The 20,387-nt window shown below is 37.7% G+C and overlaps 1 protein-coding gene across 5 annotated transcripts in view; it reads right to left on the bottom strand.

The window, feature by feature from the left end:
- Nucleotides 1–4,636: 4,636 nt before the first annotated feature.
- The window catches only part of PARG (poly(ADP-ribose) glycohydrolase), a 113,396-nt gene continuing 97,645 nt past the window's right edge, over nucleotides 4,637–20,387 (bottom strand). For all 5 annotated transcript variants that reach the window (XR_011525167.1, XM_070569364.1, XM_070569374.1 and 2 more), the window contains 3 exons: nucleotides 17,297–17,402; nucleotides 6,501–6,629; nucleotides 4,637–5,828 (listed from right to left, as the gene is read on the bottom strand). Coding sequence is in view for 4 of the 5 variants with exons in the window: in XM_070569364.1 (XP_070425465.1) it covers nucleotides 5,674–5,828; nucleotides 6,501–6,629; nucleotides 17,297–17,402 (390 nt within the window). In the remaining variant the exon portion in view is untranslated. The remainder of the gene's footprint in view (nucleotides 5,829–6,500; nucleotides 6,630–17,296; nucleotides 17,403–20,387) is intronic.

Genomic DNA, 20,387 nt, shown 5'->3' with positions numbered 1-20,387 from the left:
AACCGAAACAGTACGCCACCAGGCTGGCCCCACTATAGTGTTTCTCAGTGTTGCTCTTTCTGTAGTCTTTAGATTGGTTGCCCTAGGGATTACATTATAAACACATAATCACATTATAATCACAATCTTTATGTCAACGTTTGAGTGAAGTATAGAAAACTCACCTCTTTATGCCCCTTCACTCTCCCATTTATAATTGTCTTAATTATTTCCTTAACATACATGAAAACCAGAAGTTAGTATTTTTGCTTCAATAATTTCAAAAACTCAAAAAAAGCGTATTGTATTTATCCATATTTTTACTCACTTCTTCCTTCCCGATATTCCAAGATTCCTTCTTTTATCATTTCCCTTATGTTTCAATAACTGCCTTTTATCATTCTTTTAGAGCAGATCTGCTGGAGACAAATTCTCTTAGTTTTCCTTCATCTGTGAATGTCTTGATTTCCCCTTCATTCCTGAAGCTTATGTTTGCTGGATATAGAATTGTCGGTTCCTTTCTTTCAACACGTGAAAAGTGTTGTGTCACTTCCTTCTGGCATTCACTGTTCCTGAGAGGAAATCCATCGTCATTTAAATTGTGTTTGTCTTATAGATAACGTGTTATTTTTCACTGCTTTCAAGACTTTTTCTTTTTCTTTGGTTTTCAGAAGTTTGACCATGTGCTTTGTTTAGCTTTTTGGGTTTCAACTCTCTTTGGAGTTCATTCAGCTTCTTGAATCTATAGGTTTATGTCTTTTGCTAAATTTGGGAAATTTTTAGAAATTATTTCTTCATACAATTTTTCAGCCCCTGTGCTTTCTTTCTCCTCTCCTTCTGTGACTCCGACGACATGAATGTTAGATCATTTTTTATAGTCTCAAATGTCTCTAAGGCTCTATTTATCATTACTTTTCAGTCTATTTTCTCTCTGTTGTTCAGATTGGCTAATTTCTATTGTTCTAGCTTCAAGTTCACTGATTCTTTCCTCTATCCTCCATATTTTGCTGTTGAGCTCATCCATGGAGATTATTTTTTTTTTCAATTTCAGTTATTGTAATTTTTAGTTCTAAAATTTCCATTTAGTTTTTCTTACATCTTCTATTTCTTTGTTGAGACTTTCGATTTCCTTGCTGAGACTTTTTCATCTGTTTCAAGAGTGTTCATAATTGCTTGTTGAAGCATTTTTATGATGACTACTTTAAAATCCTTGTCAGATAATTGTAACATCTGTGTCATGTCAGTGTTGCTATCTGTTGATTACCTTTCGTTATTCAAGTCAAGATCTTCCTAGTTCTTGGCATGATACATGATTTTTCATTTAAAGTTGAACATTTTGGATATTATGTTATGAGACTCCAGATATCATTAAATCTTGTGTTTTAGCAGACCACTTCTAATACCTGCTTCAGCTGGCCTCTGATACTGCTCCCCTTGGGGAATAAGACATTGCATTACAGCCAGCTGGAGATGGACGTTTCCTCTCTACCTCATTTGACATACAAAGGGCAGGGGTTCCTTGCCACTTCTGGGTAGAAGTTGGAGTTTAGGCTCCACAGCAGGCTATGTTGATATAATCCTGGCTAGGAAGAGGAGCACTGTTATCCCTCCCCATGTATCTTCCACTGACAATGCAGGATGGTGGATGGAAGTGTGTGAGAGGCCTCAGTTCTGCTGAGCAATGGTGAAAAGTCTCAGCTAGGCTTCCTCTGACAACGCCCATGGGAAGGGAGAGGGCATTTAATGGCAAGGGGAAGTAAAGCCCTGTTATCCCCAGATGGTGGCAGAAGTCCAATGTTCCCATGTGTTCTCCACTCACACTGCACTGGAGAGAGAACCTCTTTACTACACGACCAATTACAGCACTTTGTTATAATCTGGAGATGGGGGAAGTCTAGGCCCTACAGATTGTCTTTGCTGGCGGGACCTCAGTTTTTCCTGTGGTGTTTGGCTAGAGTAGAACAATTATTACATAAAAGCTTTCTGTCTTGTTAGGCTGCCTCTTTCCTTATCCTTTGGCTAGAGAAAGCAGGCTTTTCTTGGGCCTTTATCTGCACTCAGAATTTCCAGGTTGCTGCCTTCTCCTGTAATCAGTATGGGACATATGAGATAATAAGGAAATCCAGGGAACTCACACTGTATTGTTCCTTAGTTCCCCAGATCCTCCTGGCCTTCTTCTCTTCCGCCTTTCAGAGTCCTCTTGTTTGTATTTTATATCATATTCAGGATTTTAAGCTGTACTTAGCAGGAAGAATAGGGAAAACTCTGCCAACTCCAGCTTTTGGACTCAGAAGTCCTTTATTATTCTAATGTGTATGTGTGTGTGATGATATTGTGGTACTGTCTTTTGGCGACATTGATTTACAGATGAAATATAATGTCTGGGATGAACTTCACAATAATTTGGGTTAGCTAATGGGTGGGAATATAGAGCAAGTGAGAATAGCTATGAATTGTTGAAGATTAGTGATGAATATAGAAAGGTTCATTACCCTATTTAATCTTTGCATATGTCTAAAGGTCTCCTTAAAAAGAAAACCATTTCCTGACTACCCACTCTAGTCATATTACAGGCTCTTGTCTGTGCTCTCTGCTACAGTACAAACTTGATGACAAGGACCCAGTCTATCTTGGTCACAGTTACAGCTCCAAAGCATTAAAGGGATGGCATATAGTTGGCATTCAAATTACCATGTTTCCTCAAATATAAGATGACAGATTATAAAATACCTTTATTTTCTGCACCATTTAAAAGATCACTGTAAATTAGACTATAGCATACCATCAATTCTTAGAAGTGTTTGGATTTCAGATGCTACAATGTGAAAAAAGTGTTCATTTTGGAATTAATGAAATACCATACCTGGAATAAATGAATACTCTGAAATATTGTGAGGTCAAGATTATTGTGAAGATGCTTCAGACATGTTCAAGAGCAGATAAGGGTATATTTTTAAGGCTGTTACCAATTCTACAGTGAATATATTTCTTCCTAAGTATTGAAATTCTATGTCCAAGTTTATAGGTTACTGTTATAAACCTTAATAGAAAATGCAACATTCTGACTTACTCTATCAGACCTCCACAGAGTTGGCAGAGTAAGTCTCCTTTCATAATGAATTCCTGGAGGCTGAGATGGTATTCCCCAACCTCCAGGTTAGCTCATTGGAAAAATGGGCTAAAGTAGGTAAAGCAACTAGTACAGTACCTAATACACAGTAGGTGCTCCATAAATGTTTCCTGACCTACTATAATAATTGACATTTATTGAGCACCAACTATATGCCAGATCCCACAATCACTGCTTTGTCTGTAGTACCTCCCAATAGGTGCTAATAGCCCATTTTCTACATGAGTTAAGTAAGGCTCAGAAATTCAGTATATTTAGAGAAAGTTAAAATGTTAGCTAGGAATGTGGCTAGCACCTGAACCCAGCCTGTCTGATTTAAAATCTCATGCCCTCTTCATTACTCCACAGCGCTTCCTTAAACTGTTATTGTATATTTGAGAGAGCCAGACAGAAAGTGAAGAGAAGTGAGTGATATTAAAAACCTAAGAATTCTAAACTAAAAATACCCTTTCATGCCTCAATAAATTAAAGAAAGAAGGGGTAAATGACATGAAATAAACAATAAACTCCAAACGAAAGAGAATAAAAAGGTGCTGTTAAATGTCTTAGAGTAGATACAAATGTTAATTAGATGTCTGGTTTTTTTCTCTTTTTACAGAAGGCCTTTAAGAACAAAGTAATCATATTCTCTCCACCTTCCTCCCTCCTAAAAAAATGGATGTTAGTTCTCTTCACGTTCCATCTGATTAAACTGTTCCAATCCCAGAAGGTCCTGGGACAAAGAACTAGGCAGGTCTTATTCTTGGAAAGCCCTCCACAGCAAGAGCGGCAGACAGGCAGGTGGCCCAGTCTCTAAGCTTGTTCAGCACTAAGAGCTGAGTCTCAGATTCTACGTCTGGAATATTAGCTGGGTGATCTTCTTACCTGAACTTAACGATTTCTCTACCACATGAACCATCCTATACTGTTCATGCAATTGTTCACTTAGTCTTGGGGCTGAATAAGTGGGAAAGAATATGGAGACAGAAAAAAGAAAGAAAATACAACCATGAATGCTTACCAAAGTATAGAATGGGTTGGTAAGGAAAAAGAAGACCTCAGTACTAGCAGAAATAAAGCCAGACACGTTGGACTTAAGGAGACAATTAAAAATCTTAGTTACTATGGTAAAGAATGCCATCAATGGTAAGGGGCTGCCTTCAGGTGCCAAATTCCATTAACCTCTCAATCTCTGTATGAACAAAAACAGTTACAGACATTGGCCAAGGCCTCATTTTTTTCTTGACAATACTGATACCAGGAGTTTGGACCAGCTACCAAAACTCCTTATTAATAGGATTTGACCTCCAATAGCTTTTCCTGACAGTTGACTGTAAATTAGAAACTTCAACAGTATGGTTTAGGATTATTTTAGAAACATGAATAAGTGCTTTTGCAATTAAACTCTACTTCAATTAACACAGAATTGGTATTCGCTTTTACTTTAACTTCCAAAAGACATTATTATTTATGTTTGCTGCCAGTTTTAAATGGACACAATTGTAAATAAAGGATTTAAACAGAGCCCCTGATACAGCCTAAACCTAATCATTTTCCACAAGTCCAGTTTTATTTAGATTTTATGTGCTTGTACATAGACACACTTAAAGAACATGTATTTATATATATAAAATATAGATGACATGGGAGTTTCTGACAAATGATTTGTTAATGAAAATTTATTAACCTTTGAATACCAGAGAAACTTCAATATGTACAAATCAGCATGAAGTTCCCAGTTTCTAAACTTTGGTTATATGAATATGCCTCAAGCACCAAGGAATAAAACAATAATTCTAATTTAAAAGGAAAAAATCCCAAGGAACAAAAAAATTCTTCAACTCTCTTCAGTTTGTTTGTTTTTCTTTTAAACATCATTTGGGAAAACTCTCTTTTATTCTACTTTCCTTCCATCTTGGTTAGTTTCCAAAAACAGTATATTATCAGGGGAAAAAGGACAGTCAAACCATTACAGATAGAGATGATGTCTCAAAAGGACTATCTCTGGAAATTATTCTGTCTTAAATACAAAATTGTTTTAACCTAGGAGATTTGCATTATGTAACATGTGTGAAAAACACTCCAACTCTTAAATTTCAAAATTCAAAAACTTAAACAATGCAATTACAACAAGAGTTGGGGGTGAAAGACTCACAGGGAGATCTTTAGCAAACCCAGTTAAAAGAGATCTTGGATTTCAACTTCTTCCCTGGCATCACTGGTGTCTGCTAGCTGCAGAGGCAATTAATATATAGGCATCAAAACAGAGACCTGATGGGCTGACCACAACCTCTCATGAGATTTCGCAAGAAATCTGATGGGCATAAGAAAGAAAAATCAAAGAATGAAGACTGAAACAGAAAAAACAGAAACTAAATACATCTAAGCCTGTGTAAGTCAGGATGGAGGGGGCTTAGATGCACAAACTGACAACCGCATGTATATGGAAGGGATTGCATCCTTGCCTACAAATGTGGATTATATACACATTTATATTAAGTTACGTCAGTTCATATATTACACCTGACAATTCAAACAGGATGTCTCTGGTGAGAAGTGGAAGGAGGTTCTATTCACTCGGTTCCTCAGGCCCCGGTCCTTTGTCCTGGCTGGCTGCTGGTCTCTGCACTGGACTCAACAGCATGGTATATGAATGGATAAAGCTTAATGTCTGGTCCAGGGGTGGAACAGTTTCTGCATTCTTCATTGTAATATCGTAGCAACAGCTTATATACTTCTCCTGGAGAGTAAAAGGCCAGACCGATTTGCACATTAAGATATGTAGATGGATAAAACTACTAAAGACTCCGGTTTTATCTTAATCTAGTAACATAAGCTCAAATTTGGCTTTTGAAAATAGAGCATGAATTTCATATGCCAGGAAGGCTTTCCTGACATAAAGTGAAACTTTTAAAAAACTCGCTAAAGAAACTACTTATGAGCTCATGATTACAGCAGGCTATACATGGTGCATCATGCACGTGTCGTTCTGGGAGTCTGTGGCAACTCTAGTTCTACATTCAGCTCCACGGGAGCGAGGCCTTTCACATCCAGCCGAAACACGGCAGACGAGCCTGCTGATATTATGACTCAGAGTGAGGCCTCTTAGGTTTGAACTTACCCTCCTATGCCTTCCCTCTTTTAGTTTTCTATATGCACAAAAGTAAAAACGGACACTAACTCCAGCTTCTTGACTTTAATAGGCTGACATACTCATTCAAGACTCCAAATGAAACTTTGCCAGAAAAAAAGATTCTGTAAATGTTGCCCCTCTAGGACTTTGTCCCCCTCTCTCAAAGTCATGCTCTCATTTTTTCTTATGCACTGTGATCCATTCAGATTTAGCAAGTGTTCCTCCTGGATGGTGTACAATCCATCTAGATACCATGTGTCAAGACTACCTCCTACTTACCAACAGTCAGTTTCCTTTCAGTAAGGAAAGTGTGCATGCTGTAAATGTCTCTCATCAATTCTGAGTCCCCAAAGGTGAAATAAACCACATCTCGCTCAGTTACAGCAGCTGCCAGTATCTGTATTAAGGCTGTAGCAAAGAGAAAAAACACAGCTATATTACGACACTTCCCATCAAGATACCTTTAGTTCTTTCAGCCAGCTAAATTATAGCTGGTGTGCCATAGCTTTACCTTGGATTAAAGATTTATAAACCTAATATATGTGTTATTAGAAATGGCAAATACAGGATGGGTATAAATCATCTAGTTGTGTGAGTTTCCAGACATGCTGCCAAGAATATCATGAAGCCACAGACTTCCTACACAGGCACCTTTTCTAGATCACAAATAAAGGAAGGTACATTTGAGTCAGCAGAGTCAAGGCACTAAGGTGATATTTTTTTCACTTAGACTCATCTGGAACTAAAATTTTTGTGTTTGCTTGCTTGATTTAATTATTTTGTCTTATTACTTAGTCGCTGGTCTTTTATATCAGAGGAGCTTCTGTGATTTTCTCTGACCAATGCACTGGGCAGGCTCTAATGCTCTAATGAACCCTACAGCAAGCATTCTCAAAATAGGTTAGAGAACACACCCTTGTGTGCTCCCTCCTACCCTCCCCCCTGCACCCAATCACTGCAGTGCAGAGTGAACGTTACTGAAGACACTGGACATTAACTCTAGTGTGCTGAAATGGCAAAATCATTGAGAACCACTTTCCCTAGGAATCAAAGTTACAAATCAACAAGCGTGATGCATGTTTCCAAAACTTAAGTTCTTTATAATCTTAATCTCAGTAGACAAAATTTATTTTGAATAGCAACAACAAAATTGAACATAGGTACAATAAATGCCCTTTTGCTAGTTATATATCTTTTCCTTCATAAAAGGGGAGGTGGGAATTAAATTAAAACATTACGGAGGACAAGTTTTGTTATGTTTTTGATTTTTGAGAGCATGTTAATATTCTATGTATTCAAAAAATAAAATTAAAACAATAAGAATGGGAATGGTGAGGAACCTATAATTGAAAGCAAACTAAAACAAATTGACTCTAATTTTAGTTCAAAAGTGTAACATAACTACACTGAGGGGAAAGGAAAAAGGAAGAATGAAACAAAGAACTAATCCAAGTAACTTATGAGCATAGTATTTGACTCATATCCTTAGTCTCGAGCAATGAGGAAAGAATTGCAAACAAACCCCCAATTCCTTTTACTAGGTTTGCTTAGCAGAATAGCAGAGGTGAAGCAGTTTTGAAACTAGTTTTAAATATATTATAGGATTGAGCAAATGAGTACATATGTTGATACTGTTGAGAGCTGGAGTTCTCACTGTGGAAGAGGGGACACACAAATGCAGAATGGGGAAGACAAAAAATAACTGTGGGGATGGACTGAAATGCAAGGAACTGGTGTGTACTCATGACTTCTAAAATATGTACATTACTATGTGTGAGAGTGTTTATGTGTAATGTATGCATTTCCTAGCTTGTCTGTTGAAAGGGCCAAAAAGCAGACATTCCAGTAGCAATTAGCACACCTAGTGCCCAGATCTTGGTCTCTAATACCACTCTCCCTAAAAGGAACTGGATTCCTCAAGCAAATGCCTGGTTCCGTGGTTGAGTCAGGATAGGGATAAGATGAGCCCAGTGCTCAAAAAAAAGATGGGGGAAAAATAGATGGGAGCTAATAACACAGATATAGGAGCTAGGTCTGAAGGAGTTCCCATTAGCCAAATCTGGACAAGCTAACACCAAAATATTAAGCACAGTTATAAATTACAAACCATTGAAAAAATACGAATTCCTGAGTCCATAGTGATAATAGATAACAAATAAATAGAGCAGAGGAAGGAGGGCTCTTGCTCACAGGAGAAAGCTGAAGACTTAACTAATAAGCGTGGAGGGAGTGCCAGAAGAGGAAAATCCTCTTTTTGCAACCATTATGGTAAACATTGGGTCACATAAAAATCATTAAAGGAGTTAAATCTAGTGGAAGTTTTGTCTTAAAATGTCTTCCTACAGAATGCTTATTAGCTACAAGGGAGAAAAAAACAATATCTATACAGTGGGCAAATTGGACAACACTTCGACTAGGTGATCAAAATTAACATCACCAATGGGGTCAGAGGGCCATCAAGTGCCTCTAGACAATATCATCTACGCACTACTCTAACAGAGAATGCATGACCTCAACCTAATTATAAGGAAACAGCAGACAAACTCAAAGAATGTTGTATTTTTCAAATATGTCAATGTCCTAAACGACAAAGAAAGGCTGTGGAAATACTCTGGATTCAAAAGGAGGCAAAATGACAACAACTAAATGCAATATCTGACCCTGGACCCTGTATTGGAGGGCAAAGAGGTAGCAAGATTTTATTAGGGCATGTGACAAAATTGGAACATAGATGACAGAGGCAGACAAAAATATTCTATCAATGCAGATTTATGAATTTAATAACTGTAATGGGTTTATATAAGAGAATATTTTATTCTTAGTAAACACACTGAAGTATTTAGGAAAAGAGGCACAATGTATGTAATTTAAGCTCAAATGGCCAGAAAAATATAGTGTGCATATGTATATACATACATATATATATATACATACAGTATTTTTACTTTTTGTAAATTTGAAATTCTTTTCAAATAAAAAGTTTTAAAAATTATGTAGGAAAGAAAAATACTTTTAAGTTGAACTAGTAAATTTGATAGAGTTGAGTATCCCCAGATTTGGAAAAGAATCTAAGACATTATAACACATGTGAGATTCTAAAACACCAAAGCATTTCCTAATTTCCAAACTAATATTTATTGAATATCCACAACATGTGAGGTACTATGACTAGGCCTTATTAATTTCAGAGTGTTGAAAGTAATTACTCTCAAAATAGAGATAAGTTTTAATTAAAACTGCTCAACCAATTTACGTGTACATTAAAGCTTCAGTACACACAATTTTAAAAGGTTCCTAATTAACCTAAGCAACATATAAAAATAGAAACTAATGAACTGTCATCTTCCTCTACCAAGAGGTATCATTTCTTACCTTTTAGTGAGAATGAAAATTTGGCTTTAAATATTTCCTACTAAAGTAGAGAGAGACTCAAAGGAAAGTCCTTTTAATCCTATTTCTTCCTTAAATACAGAAATACTAGATCACTGGTCATCTGCCATTTATGAAAATGAAATATTAATAAAAACATTTAAAATAAAAATTTAAATTTTATTAGTTTTAATTTTAAATTAAAATTTACTAAGTTTCAATTAAATTTTATCTCCCTATAGAATTTATTTTATAAATGCTTCCCAGGCCATTTTGTCACTGTGGATAGGCTCTTGGGGCTAAGCTTGTCAGAGCTACCAAAAAGATGCTGGATCCTGTTAAGAGAAAAGCAAAAAGTAAAACCAATTCAGATTACATTCTTTTTTTTGAGGAAGATTAGCCCTGAGCTAACATCTGCTGCCAATCCTCCTCTCTTTGCCGAGGAAGACCGGCCCTGAGCTCACATCCGTGCCCATCTTTCTCTACTTTATATGTGGGATGCCTGCCACAGCATGGCTTGCCAAGCAGTGCCATGTCCACACGCAGGATCTGAACTGGTGAACCCTGGGCCGCCCGAAGCGGAACATGCACACTTAACCGGTGCGCCACCAGGCCGGCCCCCAGATTACATTCTTGATTTCACACCCACTTCTGTTTGGGTGTACACTGTTAACATAAACATGTGCAGACAGGTTGGGACAAGAGGCAGGAGACCTGAGTTCAGTCCTCGCCCTCCAGTTAGCTATACAGCTCTAGGATTTTGGCCAACTCACTTAACTCTCTGCCCTCACTTTACCCAGCTATGCAATGAAGGAGTTAAATCAGATGGTCCCTGAAGACTCTTTCAAAGTGTAGAATTCCATAATCTCTGCTATAGCTTTTCTCCTTGCATTGGATATTAGACTATAAATAGACAAATGAAATTTTCAGAAATATAATTAATCTTGACCCTAGATACATCAGTAATCACTGACAAAAGATCATTTTAAACAGAACCATCATCCCCAAGACCTCTGCAAATCTAGAGAATTCTGTCTCTTGATTTAAGTGAACGCTCTTGCATCACAAGTTGGATGAGAATAAATCGCAAATCTAATAGAGGGCGTGGACTGACTCCAAGTATGATACAAAGCATCAAATTCTAACTTCCAGCACAACTAGGTGCCAAAATAATCACTTAAATTAACCCACAGGGAGCTTAGTTTTAATTTTCTTTTTTGGCATCAATGTCAAGCTATGAAGAAAATACAAATACATATGAATAACATCAAAAAACAACTCATAGTGTCCTCCTGCATCAAATGAACCAAACAACAAATGAGTAAAATGATGGATACTCACACCACAGGTGTGGTCTGAGGCCATCAGCATGTAATATTAGTAACAACTGCTGACGCTGGGCTCTTAGAGCATGCTGAACTGTTCTGGCAGCTTTATAAGCACTAACTCAAGACTTACAAGGACTAACTCACTAAATCTTTACAAAACCTGAATAAGGTAAATGTTAGTATAACCTCCATTGTGAAAATAAAGAAATACAGGCACTGAAAGGTTACGTGATTTGTCTAAGGTCACAGAGCCAGAAAGCTGTTGGAGGTGAGATTTGAACCCTAGCAGCCTGACTCAAGGACCACGGCCTCAGCCACTATGCTGTAACGCTGCCAGACCAAGCCATTCTGCTCTATGCCAAGGAACTGTACCATACGCCGGCCAGAAGAATTGCCTCAAAAAGTTTATACATTATTTAAATGCATGCTGGCAAGTAGGCTAAGATAGTATAGATTTAAAGTACTACCGAGGTCCTTCTAATGAACCCCAAGGTGTTTTGTGAGCTCTCATGGCCCTACGGCCCTGAAAGCTCAAGCACGGCTACCAGTCCCCAAAGCTCGTGCCCACTCTAATAGGCCAACTCTTATTCTCTAATTGGTCTTGTCCTCTGGCCACCGTTTTTAATCTTGACACCACCTGCCCCTTCAACCAAGGATATAACTAAAGGCTCAATCTTTGGTCCTTTTACTTGCTTTAAATGCACCCTCTCTTCAAGAATGCAACCACCATCTCTAGAATGGCAACTCTCAAATCTAGATCTAGACACAGAGTTTGTGGCCAATAACATAGTTAATAGCAAGAGCCCAGACACTGGGCTCTTGGGCATCAATCCCTCGTTTGAATCCTAGTCCTGCCACTTGCTATCTGTGTGACTTCAGGCTATTTACTCACCTCTTTATGTCCCAGTTATCTCAGCTATAAAGATAAAAATAAAACCTACCTAATAGGCTGCTATGAACTAATACGTGTAAGGAAAGCACTTACTACGATGTCCTGGAACACAGAATGCATTCAATACGTTCTCAACTAATAATAAAACATATATTGGTTTCTGAAGAAGACAAGCCGAGTTTGAATGTTGGTTCTGACACTTACTAGCTGTCTCTCTTTGGGCAGGCTATTAGCCTCTCTAGTTTGCCTTGGTTTCCTCATCTTAATGACGAGGCTACAAATTGGAGGGTAGCTATGCAAACCAAAGCAGAGAATGCGGTGATTCTTAAACCTGGCTCATCATCAGCAACTCCCAGAGTTAGGAAGACATTCCTAAAGCCATTTCCCAGATCCACCAACTCAGCAGCATCTCCGAGGTGCTGAAAACAACCATTCCACTCACTCTAGAGACCCTGAATGCACTATCATGTAAGACCCCATTCTAGGCACTGAGCCCACGGAAGAGGACAACGCGGAAGTGTTAAGGGAGGAATATTCTTCCTCAAGTGTGTAGGAGCATGGCCAAGAGAGAAACGGAGAGTGATAGAAGGAAGCAAAGTGACGAGGAACCTGTGGTAGACAAATTGAGGTGATCTGGCCCATAATTCTGTTCTTCTACCTTCAATTTTCTATTGATAGCCATATGTCTCACAAACCCCACCTAAAGGGATAGGCTAGGCCAACCACAGCATGATAGAAAACGATTCATCAGCATTGTCCAGGTTCCAACCCTTTCCAGATCAATGATTTTTCTGGAGTTTACCTATCTCGATTCCAAAACACCAAAAAACCAGCAAAGATACTATTTAGGTTTGATATAAATGGGACATAGATTGTAAAAGAAAATGAATTTACAAAAAATTTCTGTAATCTCAGAAAACTTTTCACTTAATATAAATATGCAATAAAAATAAACTGGAAATCCTCTTAAACCTCATTAGAGGATGGTCAGTGTTTACTGACTCCCTTGGCTACCATGATTTGGTCCAAGGGACAGGAAACTGATCTAAATTGGTCCAATTAGAGTATTTCCATAGAATTTTTAAACTAAGGAGTCCTCCTTTCCTCTAGGGTCACTCAAGTGCAATACTATAAACTTGGAACTATTTGGTCCCAGCTCCTGCCAAGCAGAGATAACCAATGAAAATAGAAGAGAAGGAGGCCATCATCTTGGGAGAAGCAGGCAGGAGAGGAACCAACACACACAGACTAGAGGGAGCATCTGATCCCAGGACAGTCATCCCTGAGGCTCACCCCACTCTTCCCTTCGCAGCCACATCAGCTAATAATACCCTTTAGGCTTAAGTGATAAACTACATTAGTGTCTCTTGCAACTGAAAGAATCCTAACTCAGAACTTTTTACAGGGGTCAGAGGGTTGGAGGGGAGAAGAGAGATTTTTTTGGAAGAGTTAACACTATAGTGGAGTCTTAAAGGAACAGAAAGAATTAGATAGATATAGATAGGCAGTTGCAGAACAAAGTGCAAAATCTTAGATTAATAAAGGCACACAGAGGTTGTTTAACAAATTTGTTAAATAGAAGTTCATTGAGCATATATTGTTTGCAAGTCATTTTTAGCTAGTGAAGGCATGGAATGGGGATAGAAAAGAAAATGTACAGGACTACAACATCAAGATAACTTTTAATTATGGTAAATTAGCAATGGCATAATCTTTTCACAAGTCAGGTAACATAGTATAGAGATGTATAAAAAAACACTGAAGGAAATGCAAGGAGAAATTGACAAGAACACAACAGAAAGAACTTTAGAGCACCACTCAGTTCCTTCACAACACAAGCAGATAAAATCTGAAGAATATAGGGTCTGATCCAACAGGTACAGAAGCTAATCGATATAGAATAAGTTCTACACCCTTCAGAGACTTACCATTTCAAGTGCCAACATAATACCTACGACAATGACTATGTTAGGCCACAAAGAGAAGCTCAAAAACCTCCAAAAAGCAGAAATATTATCTACATTCTTTGATTACAATGAAATAAAATTAGAAATGAGATAAAACAACATTTTTTTTAAACAGCCATTTAGAAATGGTTTTAAATTATCTCCTAAAAATCTCATGGGTGCCTGGCACCTGGTGGCACCCTTAGGGCAGGATCTCACTCCACAGTCTCCACTGAGATGGGATGTAGAAAGCTGCAAAAACATTGCTTCCACCCAAACAATTAGAAAAGGTCAAGTAATCTACAGGATCATAACTTTTCCTCAGTCTAGCAGAAAGCGGAGTTTGCAAGGCAACCAAAGTATGACAAGACCCTCCGAGAAGAGACGAAATATATAAACTATTATCTTTGAAAGAGCACAGGAGAAAGAAGTGGCCACCATACAAATGGGTAAGAATAAATCAGCTAAAACTTTAAGGAAATTTTAAAAGCCAAGTGTGGACTAAGGGTCATTCTGGAGTAGCTAGGAGCACCAGAAATAAGGAGCGTTCACATTCACTCAAAAGTCCTTTCCCGTGGGCCTCTGCAAAGTGCTCCGATAGATGGGGGGCCAGGCACCAAGCCCTTCCCTCTTCCCCATGTCCCTTCTTTCCTTCCCTCTGGATCCTAGGGCCACTGGTTGCCTGAGGCAGAAAGTTGTTAGTAAATGTCTGTTGAATGAATGGATAAAGAAAATATTCTCTTAATAGCTGTCAGAATAATGCATTATAAAAGCAGTTCAAAATTAAATTGTTGTACATTGCAAAACTGATGCACAATTAGGCAACAAGCATATTAAAAAATATTTAGTCTTATTTCTAATAAAAGATATAAAACTTTAAGGATTTACACATGCCCATGTTTCTCCCTCCATGAAAATTTTTTGATAAGATTTTTGTAACAAAACAATAAATGCTTACAACAAAAAATACAGATTAAAAAGAAAATAAAGAACATTTCTTTTTCTCACCTAGAAACAGATAAAAATAGAGAACCTCAAGTGTGTGTGATATTTTTTATTCATAATTTAATTTTAAAATGGTAATATTGCATATATTATTTGTCAGCATTCCCAAAATATCCTCCCATGTCAGCAGATATATGTAGGCCTGCATATTTCATTACATAGATGTACCTTAATTTCTTCCTTTCCAAAATCAGTTTTAGTAAACAATCCCTCACTGAAGGACATTAAGACAACTTCTAATTTTTTAATGAGTATTCAAGCCAATGAAGGGGAGGGAGTTGTCAAAAAGTCACTCCAAAGTTTAAATCTCGATAGTTGAGAAAATAAATTACATAAAGAAAATCTTTGAATACTATGCTTGAGAGTCACCTGAGGAGCAAAGCTGCAGTCTGAGAGAAAGTCTTTTATGCCACAAAGAAAGAAACGAAACAAACACATTTATAAAGCTTCCCAAATTGTCCATCACAAATGACCAAGGCTCATGGCAGACCTGACTTCTGGATTGATGATGTGAATCTACTCATTCATTTTACTTAAGAGAAAAACAGAAAAAAAGTATCTGTCATAAGATCAATAAGTCCTGAGTGAAAAACAGGTTTCCTCAAACAAATTCAGGATGATAAAGAATTTCATAAAATAAAAACCAGAAATTCTTTCTTCTACAGACTTTCAAAACACTGAAAATAGCACCATGCAGTTCTTGTTTTTGAAGATGAAAAAAATGTGGGCGAAAGTCTTTAGAACGAAGGAATAGGGAAGATTTTTCTAAGCATGCCACAGAAATGTGAACACATAAAAATTAATTCTGTATGACAACAACCCAACAAGCTGAAATAATTGAAAAAAACTGAAAAAACTTGTAACATAAGACAGTTTAATAATTAATATTTCTTAATATACAGTTATTACTAGCCAATGAAAAATCCAAACTACTTTCAAAGAGATAAATGGGCAGAAGACAAGCAAAGGAAATCAAAAAACAACTTGGGGTCTGCCCGGTGGCATAGTGAAGTTCATGCACTCTGCTTTGGTGGTCCAGGGTTCGAGCGTTTGGATCCTGGGTGCGGACCTACACACCGTTCATCAAGCCATGCTGTGGTGGCATCCCACACATAAAATAGAGGAAGATTGGCAAAGATGTTAGTTCAGGGACAATTTTCCACAAGCAAAAAGAAGAAGAATGTCAACAGAAAGAAGAAGAAGATATTAGCTCAGGGCCAATCTTCCTCACCAAAAAACAAACAAAAACAAATAAAAATGGTCACTAAACATACACAAACTATTCAACCACAGAGAAATTACAAAGATTGACAAAATGCCATCTTGGTGAGGTTGCTCATGCAAAGACAATGTAAATTGATAACAGTCTTTCAGAAAGACAATTTGCAACAAGTGGTTGGTGAACACATTGATGTTCCAGGAGGTTAAGGTGCCCTGACACCCTGGGAAGAGGGCATGGAAGCTCTGTATTCCTTCCCAGGTCTCACCCTATGTGTATCCTTTATAATAAAACTGTAATAGCTCTGTCCTGAGTTCTGTGAGTCATTATAGTGAATTATCAAACCTGAGAAGGGTAATGGGAACCTCCTGGGTTGGTAGCCAGTTAGTCAGAGGTATGGGTGGCCAGGGGAACCTCCTGCAGCTGGAGCCTGACAGAGGGACCATCTTGTGGAAGACTTTGCCCTTAACCCAAGGGGTCTGCACTAACTCCAGGTAGTTACTGTCAGGATTGTATTGCAGCACATACAATTGGTGCTGGACCAGTTTGGTTGACACAGAACATTAACCATCTCAAGTAATGGTAAAATATTATTTTCTACATAACTGACACTTTGGAGAGTAAAGCAAATGTCATAATCCGGTAAATGGCCAAATAGCTTATTGATCAGGTTTTGTGACTTTTCTACCATAAACAACAAAATGCAAGAAACGTTTATCCTTCTTGGGTATCCAAATGCCTCCTTATCTGTGCCACAGGCAGCTCTCTCAAGCTGAACTCCCATACACTGCGTGCCTCTATTAAAGCACTCATTACTGTGTGCTGCGTTTGTCTCTGCCTCTCTCACATGATGCACTGTGAATTCCAAAGCAGGGAGCACATTTTATTCACCTTTGTATTGTCAGAGCCCACCACAGCGCCTAGAGTATGGCAGATGCCCCATAAGTTTGGTGAATGAAGGAGTAAATAAAACAGCTCTGTCCACAAAAAGCACTCCCGTGAAGCAAAGTGCTTGAGTGGGTGCTTTGGTTTGAAACTTCAGTCATTTTGGACTCTTCCCTCTCCATATTTAGTTAAATACTGTGTCTGGTAGACCAAAGAGATAAGTGACCTCTGCAGGGAAATAGTAAGTAAAAATAAGAATTCCTTTAAACACAATAAGAAAAAGGAGGAGAGCGTCAAATATTTTTTTCTCTTCTCTTAGATCTTTGTGATCTCTTATTATGATTGGACATGAGAAATCCAATATATGAAGGACTAACTTTTCTTCCCAGTGAGAATGCTATTATCCTTTTTATAACAACTTATACACTCACCTTTTAACCTAGCATCGCCCCCAAAGGCACCACAGCCCCAGTTTCCCGTGGCCACTGCAGAAAGATTCTCTGAAGAAACTCCTGGACGGAGAAATCCACAGTAAGCCTGCAGGATAAGAGAAATAACAAGCACATGAGTGACTAGACACTAGCAAGATTTCTGACTGATGTGCTAGGATCAGCATCCAGTATCAAGCTTATGTTATCCCTCTCTTTTTTTTTTTCTTAGGGGCCAAAGTAGAGGGAAAAACAGAAAAGCCTCGGATTATACAAGGAAGAGAGTAAGAAAAGATCAATTCTAATATTTATTTGTTTTCATGCTGGGTAAATCAAAGCCCTTAAACCAATACATGATTCAGTTTCTTTTTCCAATTCAAACAAATATAAATGGAAATGCCAGATATTTCAAGAACTTATGGGATCCCAATTACAAACTACCCAGGAACTAAAGGGAGGAAAGGCACTTAAGACACTGTTTTATTTGAAGGCTTTTTGACCACCTTTCAATCAAGGTAAAGACTTATTACTATCATGCTTCCTCAGCATGCTCTCTGAATTACCTGGACTAGATTAATAACTGTGATTAGCTTTTAAATGTGCTTCCTGCCACCAAAATGCTCAACAATGAGCAAGCAACTATATATGAAAGGGATTCCTACACCTGGTTACAAAATAACCTTTAAGATCCCTTCTAGCTCCAGGATTCCCTAGTTTCACAGCTCCGTTTTCAGCTAGACTAAGAATTTGCCAGTAACCTGAGAAAAGTACAATATATCCTGAGGATGCTGACTAAGTATTAACTAAACAAACAGCTCACTTTGCATATGAGAAGGCTATGGGCCAAGGCCCCAGAGCTTCTGATCTCCATTTCTTTTTGTTAGTCTAGTTGGTCTTTCTGCCTCCTAAGGGATTTTAGTTTTCTGAAACTATCAGACTACATTAAAAGGTTTAATATAATAGCGAAGTGAAATCCCCTGGGTTCTCTCAAGTACCAAACAAAACCTAAAATATAGCTTATGTATAATAGTAAATAAAATGAAAAGAATGATCTATGACAAATGCTCCCAGAGAAAAAGCAAGGATAAAGAAAGAGGCTTCTATGAAACTCACACATAGAACTATAGTAAATTGCTCTCTGAAGTCTCCACAAAGGTATAAAAATTTATTTTACACACTGTCTGGATGGATTAACAAGGCTATTCCTTCCACCCCCATCCTAGGCTGTAAATCCTGAGAGATATTAATTATGAGTTGGCACCAGACCATCATTCAATGCTGTGCCACAGAGCTTACACTAGAACTCACAAATTACCTGTATAATCAGATGCACGGAGCTTCTGAAAATCTCTTTCAGGTCAAAAATATCAAGAAGCTGAATGTTTTGGAGCAGGCTCTTGAAAGATACAGAGTCTCTACCTTTATGCCAACAAAGGGGAGAACAAACTCTCCATCGGAACACACATAATTTTGCCACCTGGGATTCCTGCCCAATTCTCTTAACATGCCTAGATGAAGAGGAACATTGCTCGACTTCCTAGTTGTCGTCTCTGTTTCATACTGTCAGAATGGTTTTAGTCTCTTCCTCACTGCTGTCTCTACATATCTGGGTTAACTTTTCTTCAAAGAGTGAAAATACCTTAGTGAATCTAAAGTCTAACAACAGAGAATTTGAAATATTTAGATTATCAGAAGCAAAACCTAACGTGAAGTATTAATCAACTTTATTAAAAAAATCTATCTTGAAAAGTGGCAAAAACAAAAACATACTATAAAACTAAATCTGCATTTGGTGTTTTGATAAAAGAAAATCAAATTAAACTTTAAAAAGTTAATCAGATAGAAATTAAATGATATAAAATAATTACCTAGTAATTAGGTATAAAGAATAACTGTTTATAACGATTAAATACAAAATTCTTTTATTTTGTTAAAACCAAACATTTCCAAGATCAGAAATAAGAGAAGCAGCAAGCTCCTCTGAGTCCCTTTTAGAGGGACAACTCAGGCTTCTCCCTTCCCCAGTAAGGAGAAAGATGCTCAAATGCTGGAGACCAGGGCAGGGCCATTAATCAGGGAATCATTTCCTTTTACAGTAGTAATTGAGCTCCTTTAGTAAGAAACAAAGATAAGGATAGAGATCTCAAAAAAGTTGCCAAGATCTCACTTCACAGGAAAAGGTACCAGGAGTTCTCAAGAGCTCCACATTGGCAACAAATACTTTCCTTTTTCCTCACCCTGAGCCAGAGCACTTGAGGCGATTAATCAGAGCAGTAAGAGTAAAAAAAGCCAGCTCAAACTCTAGCCACATCCTGGTCTGACATTTATCAATGACAGAGCTATTTATTTTTCTTAATAAACAACTCTAAAGGGGGAAAAAGAGGAAGCATTCATAGCTCAGGACAATAAGGAGAAGATATCAATGAACATTCATGTCTCAGAATGAATTTTGACGGTGGGGGAAGCAGAGAGGGATGGCAAGGGTAATGCTGGAGTCCTGAGGTTGCAAAGGGGAGCTTTGAGAAGAGGCAGGAGGGAAATACTGGTATTTACAGTCAAAAACCAGAGACCGACCAGGCAGTGATGAAGATAGAGATGTAGGAAGGAAGCAAATAAAGTGAAAAAGGAAACAAAGAAAACAGTTGCAAAAACCTATAGGCCTTAAAGTGGGTCCAGGAAACAGATGGCACTCAGGGGAATAGCCTGTCACAAACACGCATGTACACGTATGCGTGAGCACACACACAGCCTTAAGTACGAACCGAGGCTTCAGCAGCAATTTTAGCAGACCCAAGCACATATAATTAAACTTTGTCTTTCATTGTCATGTAAATAATTATACTGCTTGCTAGATTAATAATTTAACAATACTGTTCCTAAAGAGTTACTTATTTATATGAAGTCAATCTACCACACTTGTCTAGCTTAAATTAATACACAATTGGTACTGATACTCATTTCCTGAAGTTTTAGAATATTGTGATTTCTTAAAAACAAACATAATATAAAAAGATACTTAATCTTTTGGAAGAGAATAATAATATTAATTAAAAGTCTTAAAATTATGCTAAGATTCAGTAATAATTCTGTAAAT

Source organism: Equus przewalskii, chromosome 1 (genome assembly GCF_037783145.1).
Source record: "Equus przewalskii isolate Varuska chromosome 1, EquPr2, whole genome shotgun sequence".
NCBI classification, from domain to species: domain Eukaryota; kingdom Metazoa; phylum Chordata; class Mammalia; order Perissodactyla; family Equidae; genus Equus; species Equus przewalskii.
This window is presented reverse-complemented; position numbering and strand designations above follow the sequence as displayed.